This window comes from Myotis brandtii, unplaced genomic scaffold (genome assembly GCF_000412655.1).
Source record: "Myotis brandtii unplaced genomic scaffold, ASM41265v1 scaffold241, whole genome shotgun sequence".
NCBI lineage: Eukaryota > Metazoa > Chordata > Mammalia > Chiroptera > Vespertilionidae > Myotis > Myotis brandtii.
Window position 1 is genome coordinate 451,579 of NW_005359102.1, and position 20,882 is coordinate 472,460.

Consider the following 20,882-nt stretch of genomic DNA (forward strand, 5'->3'; position numbering starts at 1 on the left):
TTTTTTTTTTTTTTAAGATGGTTGTCTTTTCAATCACAACTTCCCTCTGTCACACTGCCTTGTGTTAGGTGGTACTGCCATGACTCATAATTTGGGATGTGGCTATTGTGACGTTCATATGGGGAGACACTTTGCTGGAGTGAATATATTCCTATGGCTGAGAGTCACTTCCATTTATCGTAAAGTTATTGTTAGCCATCATGACAAAGATATGTAGGGTCAGAGGTATACAGAAATATGTAAATTCTAATTGAGTCCAGCCACAGAAGAACTTGGAGGAAAAACAAGGTTTAGAATGTATATGGTCATAAGCTGGTCTGTGTAAAATGCTTCTAATTCTTATTAGACCCCTACTTCTCTCCTGTCAGAAGTATGTCCAATATACAAAATTATAAATGCTCTATATACTTATTTTTTTTACTATCATTTTTTAAAAGAGAAGTTTTAGGTTCACAGCACAATTGAGGGGAAAGTATAGAGATTTTACTTAAATCTCCTGCCCTACATATGCATAGCCTTCCCCATTATCAATATCCCTCATCTCTTGAAATTGATAAAACTATATTGGCACATCATAATCACCCAAAGTCCATAATTTACTTTAGGTATTTTCTATGGGTGTGATGACATATGTCCATCATTATTGTATCACACGGAGTACTTCACTCCCCTAGAAGTCACCTGTGCTCTACCTACTCATCCCTCCTCCCTCTTTAGAGTTTGCCTGGGATCTGGATCTGCCCTGTGTGTGTATTCCCATTCAAATATCATGGGACATAGTATTAAGGGCCTAGCATAAAAATAGTATTTTAACTTATTTACCAGGTAAACTACTTTTTTTAAAACCATAGATATTTAAATGAAATTAAACTTAAGGAAGATGAACCATGTTTATCTTAAGACTTTATGACTCTGAGACACCCTCTAAGTTCCATAGTTTGAAACATATAGATCCAGGATCTATCATGCATGAGTGGCTGAGAAAGGCTGGGAAAATACAGGTAGGGGCTGGTACATTAAGGACATTTCTTGCTGTGTATAGGAGTTTGGATATTTTCCTCAGAGAGTCGCTGAAATGTTTTCAGCAGATCTTGTTTTAGAATGGACTTTGATGATGGAACAGGGACAGGATTAAAATGGGGAATAAATAATATGATAACTGACATTGAGGCTAGTGCAGTAGACTGGGTTCAAGATCTTGAGGACTTGAATTAAGCCAATGAAATAGAAAAGGACAGGAGAGAACAGGTTTTAAGTGTTATCAAAAGGATCAACTACCCTGTGACTAAAAGGATGTGAAAAGTGGGCAAGAGGGAGCTGCCAAAGATGATTCCAAATTTCCTAGTTTGAACACTTAGAGGAATAGTGTTCCTTCACTGATAACAAAGTTGGAGAATGCAGGAGATTTTTCACAACATAAATAGTGATGTCAAGCAAATTGAAATTCTTATCTTAAAAAAAAGTTTTTATATGCTTTAAAAATATATTTTAAAATACTATTACATTTCTTTTTTTATTTTTTTTTATTTTTTAAATCTTTATTGTTCAGATTACATTTGTTCCTCTTTTTTTTTTCCCCCATAACTCCCCTCCTCCCAGTTCCCACCCCACCCTCCGCCCTCACTCCCCACCCACTGTCCTCATCCATAGGTGCACGATTTTTGTCCAGTTTCTTCCCGCATCTCCCATTCCCCTTTCCCCCCCAAGAATAGTCAGTCCATTCCCTTTCTATGTCCCTGATTCATTATAATCACCAGTTCATTCTGTACATCAGATTATTTATTCACTTGATTCTTAGATTCACTTGTTGATAGATGCATGTTTGTTGTTCACAATTTGTATCTTTACCTTTTTCTTCTTCCTCTTCTTAAAGGATACCTTTCAGCATTTCGTATAATACTGGTTTAGTGGTGATGAACTCCTTTAGCTTTTCCTTATCTGTGAAGCTCTTTATCTGACCTTCAATTCTGAATGATAGCTTTGCTGGATAAAGTATTCTTGGTTGTAGGTTCTTGGTATTCATCACTTTGAATATTTCTTGCCATTCCCTTCTGGCCTGCAAAGTTTCTGTTGAGAAATCAGCTGACAGTCGTATGGGTATTCCCTTGTAGGTAATTGAGTCTCTTTCTCTTGCTGCTTTTAAGATTCTCTCTTTGTCTTTTGCTCTTGGCATTTTAATTATGATGTGTCTTGGTGTGGTCCTCTTTGGATTCCTTTTGTTTGGGGTTCTCTGCGCTTCTTGGACCTGTAAGTCCATTTCTTTCACCAGGTGGGGGAAGTTTTCTGCCATTATTTCTTCAAATAGGTTTTCAATATCTTGCTGTCTCTCATCTTCTGGCACCCCAATTATTCTGATGTTTGTACGCTTGAAGCTGTCCCAGAGGCTCCTTACACTATCTTCGTATTTTCGGATTCTTTTTTCATTTTGCTTTTCCGGTTGGGTGTTTTTTGCTTCTTCGCATTTCAAATCTTTGGCTTGATTCTTGCGCTCCTCTGGTCTGCTATTGGGTGTCTGTATAATATTCTTTATTTCAGTCCGTGTATGCTTAATTTCTAGTTGGTTCTTTATCATAGCATCGAGGGTCTCATTAGTTTTCGTGACTCTCTCCTCAAGTTTATTGACAGCTTCTAGCACATTTTTGCAAGCCCTCAAAATTGCGATTTTTAGCTCTATATCCTCCATTTCTGTCATGTTTTTTTGTCTCCGCATTTTTTATGCTTTCTTGGTGCACCCTCTAGTGGTCTTTGTGCGCAGTCTTGTTCTAGTTGAGCCTTGATTGTTGTAGTTAATACTAGAGGGATTTGACCACCAGGCCGACTGGCTGTGTGAATCAGCTGTGTCTGCCGCGGAAAACTTCTGTCCTCTGGGGAGGTGCTAATCTAGCCTTTGCCTGAGGCGATCCGGCAAATGGCTCTGCGCAGGGCTTGGGCGGGGCGGGCTCAACAGGGCGGGCGGAGGGAGCCGTTATGGTGCCCTCAGTCCTGTTCCCAGAGGCTCTGCTTCTCAGAACCCCCGGAACCGCTGCAAACCTCGGAGGGAAAGCTGCCTTCCAACTGATGCCAGACACTCCCGCTTCTCCCGTTTGGGTCCGAGTCCCCAGCGATTCGCCCGTATCTGGAGCTCAGAGTCTGAGACTCCCCCCTGACCGAAAACGACAACCGCGCTCTCAGCCACCAGCCCGCTTTGCGCGCGCACCTCCGCACCTGAGTATTTTCCACACTGCGCCTCCTCTGAGCCTCGGTGTGCTGTTATTTTTCCTTCTAGTTGAAGAGTCTCTCCTCAGCCAGCCTTCCTGTGGTTCTGGGTGATGTCCGTTCTGTCTTTTAGTTGTATTTTTGAAGTGGTTGTTTGCGGCAGCAGTCTCCGGTGTTTACCTATGCCGCCATCTTGGTTTCTCTCTCTGTCATTATTTCTTCAAATAGGTTTTCAATATCTTGCTCTCTCTCTTCGCTGGCACCCCCATAATTCGGATGTTGGTATGCTTGAAGTTGTCCCAGAGGCTCCTTACACTATCTTCATATTTTTGGATTATTTTTTCTTTTTGCTCTTCCAGTTGGGTGTTTTCTGCTTCCTTGTATTTCAAATCTTTGACTTGATTCTTGTGATCATCTACTCTACTGTTGAATCTCTGTGTATTATTCTTTATTTCAGTCAGTGTATGCTTAATTTCTGACTAGTCCTTTTCCATTTTTTTTGGCATTCTCACTAAGATCCTTGAAGGTCTCACTAAGTTCCTTGAAGTTCTCACTAAGTTTCTCAGAGGTTTCTAGAAGATTCTTGAGTAACCTTATAACTTGTTTTGAACTCTATATCCAGTAGTTTGCTTTCTTCCATTGCTTTCATTTGTGACAACATTTCTTTGTCTCCGTATTTTGGCTGCTTCCCTGTGTTTGTTTACCTCCAGATCAATTGGCTGTGAGGACCAACTGTGTCTACAGTGGAAGAGCTGCTGTGCAGGAGATACCCTTATGGGGCAGGACTTGCTTCAGTGGGGCTTTGGTGCTCACTGAGTCTGCCCCTTTAGTGTTTCACTTATGGATGTGAAGCGTTGTAATCTGGTATGGTCTCACACTGACCACTGGGTACACTGGCTCTTGGATCTCCAAGGAGGTGCAATGTCAGCCACTGCCTGGGGCCACCCAGCAGGAGCTACAGAGAGATCTGCAGATTCCTCCTCTTTGTATGGGGTTTGGAAGTGCCCAGTTGAGGCCCAGCTGTGAAGCAAGGCAGGCTGCTGCAGTGCTGGCCTTTGCCTTTTTTAGATAGTGTTGGGCTCCCTGAACCAGCTGCAGTTTGACAGGTTTTAGGCTGAGAAAGGACAGGTCATTCATATGCAAAAGCTGCTGCACACAGCTTGGGTAGGGTTGTAAATTGGGTGGGGTGGGGTCTCAGGGAGTCTCCAGGGCAGAGCAAACAGCAATGTCTGCCAGCCAGTCCTGCACTGGAGAGGTCTGACCGCTGCTGCATGCACCTCCGTCTGGAAGAAAGCTGCCCCTGCATTCCTGCCCTGATGCCAGACAGTCCAGTTTCTCCCCGTATGTGTCTGGGTCCCCCAAAGTCTCGCCTGGCACTGGAGCTCAGAGCACGTGGGAGCTTGTATCTCCCTCCCGATTAAAAAGCAGCACACCCAGGTGCCAGCCCCTTCCACACCTCCGCACCTCCACGCCTCCGTACCTCCTACCAGTCTCAATGCTCTTTCTTCTTTATTTTTCTAGTTATAGTTCTTCCACTCAGCCAGGTTCCCCACGGTTGTGGATGATAGTTGTTATGTATTTTAGTTGTAATTTTGATATGGTTCTGGGAGGCAGCAAGTACAGGTGTTTACCTATGCTGCCATCTTGGTTCTCCTCCAATGATTAGTGACTTTGAGCATTTTTTCATATGTCTCTTGGCTTTCTGTATGTCCATTGTGGAGAAGTATCTATTTAGGTCCTTTGCCCAATTTTTAATTGAATTGTTTGCCTTTCTTTTGTTAAGTTGTATGAGTTCCCTATATATTTTGGAGATTAACCCCTTATCAGATGTATCATTGGCATATATGTCCTCCCATGTAGTGGGCTCTCTTATTATTTTGCTGATGGTTTCTTATGCTGTGCAGAAGCTTTTTATTTTGATGTAGTCCCATCTGTTTATTTTCTCCTTGGTTTGCATTGTCCAAGGAGATGTATCAGTAAACATATTACTATGAGAGATGTCTGAGATTTTGGTGGCTATGGTTTCTTCTAGGATTTTTATGGTTTCACATCTTACATTTAAGACTTTTATCCATTTTGAGTTTATTTTTGTGTATGGTGTAAGTTGGTGGTCTATTTTCAATTTTTTGCATGTACCTGTGAATTTTCCCAACACTACTTATTGAAGAGACTGTCTCTGCTCAAATGTGTGCTCTTGCCTCCTTTGCCAAATATTAATTGAACTTAGTGGCTTGGGTCAGTTTCTGGGGTCTTGGCTTGGGTCAGTTTCTGGGGTCTCTGTTCTGTTCCATTGATCTACATGTCTGTTCTTGTGCCAGTACCAAGCTGGTTTGAGTACAGTGGCTTTGTAGTATAACTTGGATAGCTGGTATTGTGAATCCTCCAATTTTATTCTCCTTTCTCAAAATTGCTGCAGCTCTTTGGGGTCTTTTTTGGTTCCATATAAATTTTTAGATCTAGATGTGTGAAATATACCATTGCTATTTTAATAGGGAATGCATTGAATCTATAGATTGCTTTGGGTAGTATGGACATTTTACTGATGTTGATTCTACCAACCCATGAACATGGTATGCTCTTTCACTTCTTTATATCTTCCTCCATCTCTTTTTTCAATGTCCTGTAGTTTTCCAAGTACAGGTCTTTCACCTTCTTGGTTAAGTTTATTACTAAGTATCTTAAATTTTTGTTGCAATGGTAAATGGGATTGTTTTTTTAAGTTTCTCTTTCTAAGAGTTCACTATTGGTGTATAAAAATGCCATGGAGTTTTGGGTGTTAATTTTGTATTCTGCTATGTTTTCAAATTCATTTATTAAATCTAGTAGTTTTTTGGTAGAGTCTTCAGGGTTTCTATATATAGTATCATGTCATCTGCAAATAGTGAGAGTTTTATTTCCTCCTTTCCAGTTTGGATGCCTTTTATTTATTCTTCTTTTCTGATCATTATGGACAGGACTTGCAGAATTATGTTGTACAAGAGTGGTCTTGTTCCTATTCTGAGGGGAAATGGTTTTAGTTTTTTCCCATTGAGTATGATGTTGGCTGTAGGTTTGCCATATATGGCCTTTATTATATTGAGGCATGTTCCCTCTATTCCCACTTTGCTGAGAGTTTTTATCAAAAAAGGGTTTTGGAGTTTGTTGAATGCTTTTTTTCTCCATCAATTGATATGATCGTGTGATTTTTGTCTTGCAATCTGCTTATGTGCTATATCACATTTATTGATTTGAGAATATTGTACCAGCCTTGCATCCCTGGAATAAATCCCACTTGGTCATGATGTATGATCTTTTTAATGTATTGCTGGATCTGATTTGGCAGAATTTTTTAAAGGATTTTAGCATCTATGTTTATCAGGGATATTGGCCTGTAGTTCTCTTTCTTTGTCGTGTCTTTATCTTGTTTTAGAATTAAGGTAATGCTGGTGTCATAGAAAGAGTCTGGAAGTGTTCTTCCTTCCTCTTGAATATTTTGGAATAGTCTGAGAAGTAGAGGTGTTAGTTCTTCTTTGAATATTTGGTAAAACTATCCTTTCAAGCCGTCTGGACCAGGGTTTTTGTTTGCTAGGAGTTTTTTTTTTTATTGCTTCAATTTTATCAATAGTTATCAGCCTATTCGGGTACTCTGATTCTTCGTGATTGAGTTTAGTAAGTTTTTATTTTTTTAGGAATATGTGCATTTTTTCCAGGTTGTTCCATTTGTTGGAATAAAGTCGTTTGTAGTATTTTTTTTTACAATCCTTTGTATTTCTGTGAGGTCAGTTGTTACTTCACCTCTTTTGTTTCTGGTTTTGTTTATTTGGGTCCTCTCTCTTTGTTTCCTAGTGAGTCTGGCTAGAGGTTCATCAATAATGTTTATCCTTTTGAAGAACTTGGTTTTATTTATCTTTTGTATTGTTCTTTTTATTTTTTACTTTTTGTCTCTATGTCATTTATTTCTGCTCTGGTCTTCATTATTTCCTTTCTTCTACTTGTTCTGGGCTTTTCTTGTTGTTGTATTTCTATTCTTTAAGTTGTAATGTTAGGTAACGTATTACCAATTTTTCTTGTTTTTTAGGTAGGCTGTAGTGCTATGAACTTCCTTCTCAGGAGTGAAAGCAGTCCTGGGTTTTTGATTATTGTATTTTCATTGTCATTTGTTTCCAGGATGTTTTTTATTTCTTCTTTAATCTCTTTGGTAATCCAATCATTGTTTAATAGCATGCTATTTAGCCTCCATGTATTTGATTGTTTTTTATTATAGTTGATTTCTAATTTTGTGAATTAGAAATTGTGATCTGAGAAGATGATTGATGTGACTTCAATCATCTTGAAATTGTAGAGACTTAGCCTGTGTCCTAATATGTGGTCTATCTTTGAAAATATCCAATGTGCACTTGAGAAAAGAAATATTCCGTAGCTTTGGGGCAAAATGTTCTGAAGATGTCAATTAAACCCATCTGATCTAATGAGTCATTTAGAATTGCTGGTTTTTTTTGCAAATTTTTTGTCTAGAGGACTTATCCAGTGGTGTCAATTGGGTATTAAAGTCCCCTAGTATGATTGCATTGCTGTTGATCTCTCCCTTGATATCTTCCAGAAGTTTCTCAGGTATTTGGGTGCTTTTGTATTGGGTGCATATATGTTTACCAGAGTAAAATCTTCTTGTTAAATTGATCCCTTTAGTATTATGAAGTGGTTTTCCTTATCTCTTGTTATGGCCTTCGCTTTGAGGTCTATTTTGTCAGATATAAGTATCGCTACCCCAGCTTTTTTTTCATTTCCATTTATCTGAAAATTTTTTTCTATCCTTTCACTTTCAGTCTGTATTTTGAGGTGGGACTAGGTAGACTGCAAATACATGGGTCATATTTTCTTATCCATTCAGCTATCCTATGTCTTTTGGTTGGAGCATTTAATGCATTTACTTTTAAGGTTATTATTGATAGGTATTTGTTTGTTGCCATTTTCATTCTTTATGCATGTGTTCTTTTTTCCCTTTCTATTGCTTCTTTTTACAGCAGTCCCTTTAGCATTTCTTGTATTGCTGGCTTGGAGGAAAAAAAGACTCTTAGTTTTGTTTGCTTGTTTGTTTGTTTGTTTTTTGTCTGCAGAGCTCCTGATTTCCACTTCAATTTTGAATGATAGCCTTACTGGATAGAGTATTATTGTATTCAGTCCCTTGCTTTGCTTCACTTTGTATACTTCATTCCATTCTTTTCTGGCCTGATGTATTTCTTTTGAGGAATCAGTTGATTGTCTAATGGGAGATTCCTTGCAGGTAACTTTTTGTCACTCTCTGGCAGCCTTTAAGATTCTTACTATGTTGTTGACGTTTGCCAATTTAATTATGATGTGTCTTGGTGTTGGTCTTTTTGGATTCATCTTGTTTGGGAATCTGTGTGCTTCTTGGACTTGTGTGACTTTTCTTCCTAATGTCGGGGAAGTTTTCCATCATTATTTCTTTAAACAGGTTTTCTATTCCTTGCTCAGCTTCCTCTCTTTCTGGCCCCCCTATTATGTGGATGTTGTTTCATGCCATGTTGTCCCAAAGCTTTCTTATACTCTCCTGCTGCTTTTAAAATTCTTTTTCCAGTTTCTGTTTTGCTTGCGTGCTTTTCTTCTTTGCCTTCTAACTTGCTGATTCAGTCCTCAGCTTCTTCTGGTCTACTGTTGAAACATTTCATGGTATTTCTTATTGAAGCTATGTCATTCTTCATTTCATCTTGATTCTTACACATTTGGTAAATTTCTCATCTAGCTGCTTGAGAATCCTTATAGCCATTACTCTGAATTCTTTGACAAATTGCCTGCCTCCGTTTCATTTATTTCCTTTTTTGGTGATTCCTCCTTTTCTTTCATATGGGGGTTGTCTTTTTGTCTCCTCATTTTTGCTGTTCCTCTGTGATTGTTTCTATGTATTAGATCAAACTGTTATGCCGCCCAGATTTTTTGAATTTCTCTTATGTAGTAGATGTTTTGTGGAACCCAGTGGTGCAGTCTCACAGGTCTTCTGGGCTGGGTATTCCATGGATGCCCCCAATTTGAGATATTTGGGTTCTCTTAATGTAGTTGGGTCTTGAATGTTATTGTTCTGTTTGTGGATGGAGTCTCCTCTCAGGGTATCTGGTTATGTGGCTCACTCTCTACCATGTCATGCCAACTGTTGTGGAGGTACTGACCCAATAGCACAAGATACAAGACAACTAGACAGGACACAAAAGGAACAGAACACTAATGTACACCCCAGTAGCGGGTGTGTAAGAGGCAGCTGATTGATGTTTCTCTCTCATCGATGTTTCTAACTCTCTATCCCTCTCCCTTCCTCTCTGTAAAAAAATCAATAAAATATATATATTTTTAAAAAGGTAAAAAGAAAGGAAAGAAAAAAACTAAAGTGGGGAAAGGAGAAGAAAAACAGGATGAAAAAGGGATAAGTGAGGAAGAAAAAGGTGGAAAATATTAAAATAAAATAACAATAAAAAATGAAATAATACTAAAAAAAATAAAATAAAAACATAAAAAAGTGAATTGTCGTTTGCTTCAGCCATGTTTTAATGCCCCATGGGGGCTGATTTAGGACTCCACTCTTCTGTTCTGTCTGCCAATTCTGGGCTTCCTGTAAGGTAATTAGGTCCTAACTACTGACAGGTTCTGTCTTTGGCTTTTAGCACTGTGTTGAAACTCCAGGCCATCCACTAGTCCTCTCCTTATGTCTGTCTCCACAGGCCTTGGCTGCAGGCAGGCAGGACTAATCTTCTGGCTGTCAATCTTAATTACTCAAGCATCTGTTTCTGACAGGGCTTTAGGTGGGAGTGGTGCTTTTGCTTTCCAGGAATCAGATGGATTTTTTTCCCCTGACCCAGAGCTACTCCTCTGCAAGTGGCCCAAAATATTACACTGGCCTTGGTTGGTCAGAGATCCTTGAATGGAGACCAATGGGGTTGGCTGGCAACCTAGAGACTTTGTCAGTTTGGTTCCTAGAATAGTGGGGCGGACCGGCTCCTCTTCCCACCCAGTTACTGAGTACTCTATGGGGCTATTCAGCATTCTTGTTTCCCTTGTATAGCTCAAAATGCTGTCAGAGTGTGGCAGGCTATATTACCTGTCTTGAGGCTACTGGGAGGGGCTAGCTCTTCAGGAGAGAAATGGCCGTATAGGTTTGGAAAGTTACAAATATCCCAATGCCAGAGTCCTGGGCACATCTCCCTGCCCTGCTTCCCTCCCCAGCCTTTCCTCAGGCACCTCAAGTCTGTGCCTCTCCCTGCATCTCAGTCTTGGGTGAGTGCTTGCAATTGAAAAGTCCTGTGTTCTTGGTTTAGCAAATAAAAGTAAAGACAAAACAAAAGCAAACAACCACAAAACTGCAGTCCCCCCCCCCCCCCCCCCCCTCCCACACACACACAGTGCAGCTCAGTCCTCCTTTTGGAGCATAGCCTTTCATGGCTATGGTCTTAGGTCTAGATTTCACAAACAGCCTTGTGGCTTTTACTTTTCACAAAGACTGTCTCCAAGGGATGCAGCCTTGGCGCAATGCTGCTTCCTCCTCACCCTCTCGGCTAGGTCTCTGGTGTCCCTCTCCAGCCTAGATCCCAGTTCCTACCGTTCTCCAGGTGTCCTCTGCCCTTCCTTATTGTAAATTGTCTCCTCAGCTGTGTCTGATTTGTTATTCTGGGTAGATGTTTTCCGATTTAGTTGCTTGTCCAGTCTAGCCCTGGGACAAGGTGCAAGACACGTCTGTCTATTTGTCCACCATTTTCTTCTCTCTAGAATTTTCTTTTTTATTTGATTTTCACAGATTTACTCTGCTGTGCCCAGTTTTATATTATAGTGTATTGTGCTTGAAATTTTTAGGAATTAAAAATATATTTTAGGCTTGCCCTGGAGGGTGTGGCTCAGTTAGTTGGAGTATTGTCCTGTACACTGAAAGGTGGTGGGTTCAATTCCTGTGTAGGGCACATACCCAAGTTGCAGGTTTGATCCCTGGTCAGGGAGTATATGGGAGGCAACCGATTGATGTTTTTCTCTCACACATCGATGTTTCTCTCTTTCTTTCTAAAAACCATTGGAAGACATCCATTATAGGTGAATTCTGGACATTATGTTTGAAAAATTTTAGAAGCTCTAAATCAGTGGTTATCAACCTTCTGGCCCTTTAAATACAGTTCCTCATGTTGTGACCCAACCATAAAATTATTTTCGTTGCTACTTCACAACTGTAATGTTGCTACTGTTATGAATCGTAATATAAATATCTGATATGCAGGATGGTCTTAGGCGACCCCTGTGAAAGGGTCGTTCGACCGCCAAAGGGGTTGCGACCCAGAGGTTGAGAACCGCTGCTCTAAATGATGCTGTTTCTGAATAATTTGTTACCTTTAGAGATTATTTAATTTACTTCTGGCAGACCTATAGAGTATGGGCTGATCACCTCTATCTATTCCAGAACAACCTGTTTGCTGTTTGTTTGTAATCCTGAGTATAGCCCTTCTGGGGGAAATCTTGGCTGATTATCAAGACTCTTCCTCTGTAGGGACATTTGAACTCCAATTTCTATTTCTGCAGCACTTTGAGACTGCCAGAATCAATACTTAGATTCTTAGCCTTTTAGAAGTTATTTTGTGCTTACTTTCTTGACCATGGTAGATATTCAGCTTGAGTCAGTAAATGCCTTGGAGAAAATTCTATGTAGAATATTGGCTTAAATCAACATGTTGCTTTCAATCTAGGACCTTGGCTCTCTAGTTTTTGCTGCTTTGGTTGTTCATTAGTATCATCAGACAGTTTTTATTTTCATTAACATTTTTAGTTGTTTTCAGTGGGTTAGTCATAATACCAGCTTCTCCATTATAGCCAGAAATAGAAATCTCTTTTCCCATCTTTTGTTATAGTATTTCTATATTTTAGGGCAAATAACATGTAAATTATGTTTCATAACTCTAATTCTCACATTAACAACACAGCATGTTAATATTAGTAATAGAGTTCAAAGATTCAATGCTCATACCAATCCTTATAACTTAATTTTCTTTTTCTTTCTTTCCACATCTCTCTTGCTCTTCTTTAGTTTATTCCTTATTGCATTCCTCAAGAAAGACTTATAGGTCCTAGTGAAATGTACATATAACTTTACTTTATTCAAATACACATCCTCACACACTTCAGAATAACAATACCAATATAGTTATCAACAGTATGTTTAAAAAAAAACAACAGTATGTTTACTGAAATTTTTAAATATTTTTATTGTGTTTTTTACATTAACATAATACTATTTTACTTGTTGAAGTTCTTATTCTTGGTTGTTTATTTTTCCATATGGATTTTTCAATCAACATGTTTAATTCTAGGGAAAATAAATCCATTTGTATTTTTTATTTGGATTGCATTATTTTTGTTCTGCCTCTCTTTTATATATGCATATGCATCTGTTGGAATTTACAGCAAGATGGCATTTCTGAGGGGCATTAAAGAAGCTAATCATTAGACTGACATATTATTCTAATAAAAGACTCATATTCTAATTCTAGAGGAAAATAAATGATACTTTTCTTCTTCTTGAGTAGACTTTTCCACTGAGATACAGAATCCTAGAGTATTGATTTAATAAACCAGCTTATTATGGCCACCCTCATGCATTTGGGATTTCTCAGAGAGGAACCACTTAATGTTTCCTATGAAAGTTGCTTAACCCAAAGCAGGGACAGCACTTCCTGGAGGGAGTTTGGGGAGGTGCCCCAAAATGCTGCAGCATAGGTGGAGTTATATCTTAATCTCTTTGGTTGTCCTGCTGAGATGTCCTCCAGACCTTCTGTAGTATGGAGGCAACTGGTGTTACCCTAATAAATAGGGATTTGGCAGTCATGAAAGCTGACCTAGATTTAGGGGTATCAGCTACTAAAACTTATCAATGGTAGCTGTATATATTTGTGACTGGAAAACCCCAAAGAAAAATATCTCCATAAACTTTTAAAACACATACTTAAAAAGCCAACTATTCAAATGTACTTATAATATGGTGTTTAACCCTGCCAGTGTTGCTCAGTGGTTAAGCATCAACCTATGAACCAGGAGGTCACGGTTCAATTCCCAGTAGGGGCACATGCCCAGGTTGCAGGCTTGATCCATAACAGGGGGCATGCAGAAGGCAGCCCTCACCACCCCATTGTGTGTGTCCACGGGATACAAGTTCATTGATTGATCTCTTCCCACCCACCCTCCCCTGCCTTCCCTCTGAGCTTCCAACAGTCTGTTGTTCATGCTTCTATGTCTCTGGGTCTATTTTTTAAAATATATTTTTATTGATTCCAGAGAGGAAGAGAGAAGGAGAGAGAGATAGAAACATCAATGATGAGAGAGAATCATTGATCAGCTGCTTCCTGCATGCTCCACACTGGGGATTGAGCACACACCCAGGCATGTTGCCTTGATCGGAATCAAACCCGGGTCCCTGTAGGCCAACGCTCTATCCATTGAGCCAAATCAGATAGGGCTGGGTCTATTTTTGTTCATCAATTTATTTGGTTAGTTAGATTCCACATATAAGTTAGATCATGTGATACTTATCTTTCTCTGACTGACTTATTTCACTTAGCATAATATTCTCCAAGTCCATCCATGCTGTTGCAAATGGTTCTTTCTTTTTTATTGCTGCATAGTATTCCATTGTGTAAATGTACCACCGTTTTTTTATCCACTCATCTGCTGATGGGCACTTGGGCAGTTTCCAGATCTTAGCTATTGTAAATTGTGCTGCTATGAGCACAGGGGTGCATATATTCTTTCTGACTGGTGTTTCAAGTTTCTTAAGATATATTACTAGAAGTGGGGCTTTCAGGTGTCAAGAGATTTTTTTGGTTAACATTCAATGCAAAAGTAGTAGATGGTTGAATTTTAAGGGATTCCCCATATGTATACTATCATTTTATCTGAAGTAATAAGTAAACTATTATCTTTAAAGTGCCTGAATCAGAAAATAAATAAATAAATAAATAAATGAATAAATAAATAATCCCTGTATAGTTTTAACAAATCAGGTGATTCTTATCCACACTTAAACCAGGTCTTCGCTGATTTAACTTCTTTCTCCAATCATTAGGTTCACTTCCTTTCCTGGACTTCCCTTATTCTTTTTTCTTTGCCCCCTTTTTAATGTTTGAGAATACAGTCTGTTTCATAATATAATTAATACTCCATAATACAAAATAGCTTAATAGTGCTATGAAATAGGGAATGATATCAATATAGTGTTGAAGTTAGTTGGTTTACAGGCAATATTCTTAGTTGAATGGAGCCAGAATATTAGTATATTTATAACATTCAGAAGGAAAGGCAAAAAACTTCATTTTGATGTGTTGTTATGAGCCCTTCCACCCCTATATTAAGAAAATTAATAATAAATGCTTACATTCAGGGCTCCCTCCTCAGAGACATATACAATCAACTTGCATAGCTTCTAGCTAGACACCTTGCACTTCACCTGATTCCCACCTTAATGTTAGCCTCACTGGCCTGGGGCTTCATTTCATGTGCAACATTTCAGCACCTGAAATCCAGCATTTCCGCTTTATTTTTATGCATTTTAAATTTTTTTATTGATTTCAGAGGGGAAGGGAGAGGGAGATAGAAACATCAATGGTGAGAGAGAATCATTAATCAGCTGCTTCCTGCACGCCCCCTACTGGGGATTGAGCCCACAACCCAGGCATGTACCCTGACTGGGAATCGAACTATGACCTCCTGGTTCATAGGTCAATGCTCAACCACTGAGCCATGCCAGTGGAGCAATTTTTATGCATTTTAATACCCACGAAATGGCCTTCAGCCATACTGAGTTGCTTTTTGGGACCTTGAGGTCCCTATTATATTACTAGTAGTTAGTGCTCTGCTAATACAGTTGCATAGACTTGAGTGTTCTTCTCCAGCCCTACTTTCTTCATAAACCCTAGCTTTGGTGTGTAATTTTGCAGGAGTTAGTTTTTTTAGGTACATGTGTAATATTGTAGCACAAATGCCTATGTTCTAGAGATGTCTAATTCATTCACTTGTAATATGCATTATTTTAGGTCCCCTTTATTTCTCTGTAAAAGTTTTCTTCCTGCTGGAACAGAAAAACAGCATGTGTTTGCTTTCTTCTTTTCTTTCAGATTTGGACTCCAGATACAGGACTAATACTTTATCTTCAGAAAAGGATATTTGTGAAATATATTCATTCCAATTGGAAGTAATGGAAAAAATTAAAAGCTATTGCCTTCAGGACTCCATTTTTAGAAATGATTGGGAATGCAAAAGTAAGATTGAGGGGCAAATGGAACCACAAGAAGGATGTTTGGGGCAAGTGGAAATTACTTCTGAAAAAATGACCACATACAAAAAGCATAATTTTCTCGCTGAATATCAGAGAATTCATAATAGGGAAAAGTTATATGAATGTAAGGAATGTAGGAAGACCTTTATTCGTCGCTCAACACTTAGTCAACACCTGAGAATTCATACTGGTGAGAAACCTTATAAATGTAAGGAATGTGGGCAGGCTTTTAGACAACGTGCACACCTTATTCGACATCACAAACTTCATACTGGTGAGAAACCCTATCAATGTAAGGAATGTGGGAAGGCCTTTACAGTGCTCCAAGAACTTACTCAACATCAGAGACTCCATACTGGTGAAAAGCCCTATGAATGTAAAGAATGTGGAAAGGCCTTTAGAGTACATCAGCAACTTGCTCGACATCAGAGAATTCACACTGGTGAGAAACCCTATGAATGTAAGGCGTGTGGGAAGACCTTTAGGCAGTGTACACACCTTACTCGACATCAGAGACTTCATATTGCTGAGAAGCTCTATGAATGTAAGCAATGTGGGAAAGCCTTCGTGTGTAGTCCAGACCTTCGAGTACATCAGAAAATTCATTTTGGTGAGAAGCCCTATGAATGTAAGGAATGTGGAAAGACTTTTAGAATATGCCAACAACTTACTGTCCATCAGAGTATTCATACTGGTGAGAAACCCTATGAATGTAAGGAATGTGGGAAGACTTTTAGATTAAGACAACAACTTGTTCGCCACCAGAGAATTCATACTCATGAGAAGCCCTATGAATGTATGGAATGTTGGAAGACCTTTAGTAGTTACTCACAACTTATTTCACACCAGAGCATTCATATTGGTGAGAGACCTTATGAATGTGAAGGATGTGGGAAGGCCTTTAGACTGCTTTCTCAACTTACTCAACATCAGAGTATTCATACTGGTGAGAAACCCTATGAATGTAAGGAATGTAGAAAACCCTTTAGACTGCTCTCACAACTTACTCAACATCAGAGTATTCATACTGGTGAGAAACCTTATGAATGTAAGGAGTGTGGTAAGGCTTTTAGACTTTATTCATTTCTTACTCAACATCAGAGAATTCATACAGGTGAGAAACCCTACAAATGTAAGGAATGTAAGAAGGCCTTTAGACAGCATTCACACCTTACTCAACATCAGAAAATTCATAATGAAATTTAGTACAAGAAAGCCTTGATGTGTACATTATGTTACAGAATATCACAAAATTCATTTTGAGAATTGTTTTCATGCTCACATCAAAGCATAAGAAATTTTATATGACAGGAAAAATTTTGCTTTAAAAGCCTTCCTTCATCATTCAAACATTGCCTCTGGCAAATGTATGTCAGAGAATAATACAATTAATATAAGAAAAGCTTTAGCTTTCTTTATCATTGTCTCCATTTCACCACTTTATTACCACTTTGTTACTGGGCAAGGTACTTAAACTTCTGTGACTCATCTTGTTCACGTGTAAAATGGTGATAATATGTATATTATTTATTGCTGTATAATAAATTACCACAACTTAATAGCTTAAAATAATACATATATATTATTTCACAATTTCTATGGATTGGGAGTCTGGGTGTAACTTAGTTGGGTCTTCTGCTTCAGAATTTCTCATGAGGCTAAAATCAAGATTTTAGCTAAGGCTGGGTCTGATCTGAAGGCTCAACTGGGAAAGGGATCCACTTCCAACCTCATATGGTTGTTGGCTGAATTTATTTTCTTGAGGGCTACTGCACTGAGGTCCTAAGTTTCTGACTGTTGGCAAAAGGCTGACCCCAGTGCCTTGCCACATAGACCTCTTCAACATGGCTGCTTCATCAACAAATAGTCTGCTAGAATCATAAAATTTATAATCTTGTGTAGTCTAATCACTGAAGGAATATTTCATCACTTTATGTCTTCTACTGGCTAGAAGCAAATTTCTAGGTTACCTGCACTCAAGGGAAGAGGATTCCATAAGAGTGTGAAGACCAGGAGGTAGGGACCACTGGGACCAGTTTAGAGTCAGCCTGTGTACACTGTAATAGAATTGTAAGGATTAAGTAGTTAATACTTGGAAAAATAGCAGCCACATAGCATGTTTTCTGTACATATTATCTGTAATTGTTATCATTAGTATTAGTGAATTCATATGAAAGGAATTTCCTATAGAAGTAAAAAATTGAGAAATGCTTCCTATTACTGTCCAGCACTTATTTAATTTATTCTGGATAAAACCTAGGATGTTATATTGAATGTGAAAAGTTCATCATTTAAGCTGCATCGGAAATTTCATGCTGAAAAGAAAACCCTAAGATTTTCATGAATATGACGTTGTTAAGAGTACAACTATTGCCCTGACTGGTTTGGCTCAGTGGATTGAGCGTCGGCCTGTGGACCGAAGGGTCCCAGGTTCGATTCCAGTCAAGGGCATGTACCTTGGTTGTGGGCACATCTCCAGTAGGGGGCATGCAGAAGGAAGCTGATTGATGTTTCTCTCTCATCGATGTTTCTGACTCTCTATCCCTCTCCCTTCCTCTCTGTAAAACATCAATAAAATATCTTTTAAAAAAAGAGTACAACTATTGAAGAATCAAAGAGAAACATGAAATTATTTCCTCATAATAAATTTCTGAAAGTAAAGATTTATTATCTCTATTGTCTAAGCACCATTCAAAATTAATTAGAAACTATCAAAAAGATGTCAAAAAGGAAATAAATCATTTGTAAATTTAATATTGTATGTGCATATTCATGCATGTGTGTTTGTGTGCATAAAACACTTGTATAAAAGAAAACATTTTTTTTACAGTGAATATAACTTTTGGTGCTCAAATTGTCCCATCTTCAACCAGTGGGAGTTGGGTCTTTTGAAATGACCCCCCTAGTAGTTAGTTTACTTGGTTATGGCTATACAATTCGTCAGCTATGGGTGGTGCCTAGGCACTGACTCATCCTAAAAATTGGCAAGGGTTAAATAATTTATTTTGTTTTTCCCTTTTGAACGAAGTTTCACAGCCATCAAAAACTCAAATTGATTTTTAAATCTAGTAAATACAGAGAGATTCATAAGATTAGAAAAATCACCACTCTCTAGTTTCCTAATGGAATAATGGATCCAGAAGATAATTGGTAAATATTACAACTATTAAGTGAAAGATTTTATAAGTGAGAATGCTAGAATGGATTTGTCAAGCTGACCACCTTGAATCTGTTCATCAATTTTAGCCTCTATAAAAGTGGGACTATCAGACTATTCACCTCCTGAAAGAATGCAATAGGAAGTATGCACCACTACTTATAAAACCTTATTTCCAACATCATGAACTGAAGGAATTAAACCTTTAAGTCAAATTATTTTAAACCAAGAATTTGTGGAATAGATGAATAAAATAAATGGCAACACAACCAAGCAGCCAAACAGATTCAGAATGTGTAAAATTCTACAAACAACCTGCTTTCTTCAACTAATGAGTGGCATGAAAAAGAAAGGAAGGGCAACTGTTAGATTAAAAGACACAAGAGACATATCAACTAAATTTAGTGTATGGGCATTACTTGGACCTACTTTGAACAAAATGTAAAAAGATTTTGGAGACTGGGGAAAATGTGGACATGCGCCAAGTTAATTAGATGATATTTAGAAATAATTTTGTTAAGGATGATCATGTCAATGTGGTTATTAAGAAATGTGAGTGCTCCTGTGTGTAGAGATACATGTTTATGAAATTACTAGAGGCCCGGTGCATAAAAATTCATGCACACGGGGGGATCCCTCAGCCCAGCCTGCACCCTCTCACAGTCTGGGACCCTTGGGGGATGCCCACCTGCTGGCTTAGGCCTGCTCCCCAAGAACGGATGATCTAAAAGAAATAATCATAACCTTGGGTAAGGATTTTTTAAAAAGGTAATGTTTGCATGAAAATTCACTGCTGGCGGGGCTGAGGGGACTGGGGGACTCCGGCAGCAGGTGTGCGGAGTGGCCAGACCCACCTGGGAGTGGGCCCGGCCACACTGTGCGCCTGATGGTCCCCCCTGCTACCCCCCCGCCACTCCCTTGCTACCCCCCCCCCACAGGGTTGAGGGGACTGGGCACCACCATATTGTGGCTGTGGGTGCTGCCATCTTTGTGAGGGCATCATGGTCAATTAGCATATTACCTCTTTATTATATAGAATAAGATATCCAGATTTACATTAAAATACTCCAACAATAGAAAAAGAATGAAAGAGAACTGGAAAGTAGGTTGACAAAATGTCGATAATTAAGTGGAGTGGTTTGTATATGGGGGTTCATAATAATATTTCTACTGTTTGTTTTTAAAGGTTTTAATAAAAATATTTGATATCAAAACAAATTATAGACTACTTAGAAATTATTGTTAATGAGATTCCTGTATATGTAAACTTGTCAGATATCACAAAAGTTCTATTCAGGAAGAAATGAATATCCTTTAATAAGTTAAGGAAACTGGACACAGTCTTGATCTTTTTCACTTATCCACAGCAGTCAAATCTGGATCTGTCACATCCATAAATGTGATTAAGGAATGAAAAAAGCATTTATGTCAAGACATCAGAAACAGAAGAAAATAAAACCAACACCAGAGAAATCAAGTACCTTTAAAAAATAGAAATTAAGAGACTAGACAATATAGTAGACTTAATTGAATGTTTTTTAAAGTTTTTTTCAATTACAGTTGACATTCAATATTATATTAGTTTCAGGTGTACAGCATAGTGGTTAGACATTTATATAACTTAAGAAGTGATCCCTCAATAAGGCTTAGTTCCCACCTGACATCACACATAATTATTACAATATTAGAAGCCCGGTGCACGAAATTCATGCACTGGAGGAGGATTGTCCCTCAGCCCGGCCTGCACCCTCTCTAATCTGGGACCCCTCGGGGGACATCCCTCTCACAATCCGGGACTGCTGGCTCCTAACCACTCGCCTGCCTGCCTGCCTGATTGCCCCTAACCACGTCTGCCTGCCAGCCTGATGACCCCCTAACAGCTCCCCTGCTAGCCTGATTGACACCTAAATGTTCCCCTGCTGGCCCAATCACCCCAAACTGCCCTCCCCTGCTGGCCCGATTGCCCCCAACTGCCCTCCCCTGCCGGCCATCTTGTGACAATGTGAGGGCAGGCATCGAGTGACGACATGGGGGCAGCCATCTTGTGATTTGAGGGCAGGAGGGTCAATTTGCATATAACCTCTATTATATAGGATTACTGACTATTTTCTTTTTCTTTATTTTCTTGTTTAAAGTATTACAAATACTCCTTTTTTTTCCCCATTGACCTTCCCCCGGCCTCCCTTACCCTCCAGCACATGCCCTTACCCACCCCCCCAGTGTCTTGTGTCCATTGGTTATGCT

The 20,882-nt window shown here is 39.0% G+C and overlaps 1 protein-coding gene across 4 annotated transcripts in view; it reads left to right on the top strand.

Annotated features, from left to right (window-relative positions):
* LOC102240533 (zinc finger protein 14 homolog) overlaps positions 1 to 17,485 on the top strand; it is a 46,087-nt gene extending 28,602 nt beyond the window's left edge. For all 4 annotated transcript variants that reach the window (XM_005866984.2, XM_005866985.2, XM_005866986.2 and 1 more), the window contains one exon: positions 15,321 to 17,485. In XM_005866984.2, coding sequence (XP_005867046.1) covers positions 15,321 to 16,687 — 1,367 coding nt within the window. In that variant the 3' untranslated portion in view covers positions 16,688 to 17,485. The remainder of the gene's footprint in view (positions 1 to 15,320) is intronic.
* The last annotated feature ends 3,397 nt before the right edge of the window (positions 17,486 to 20,882 follow it).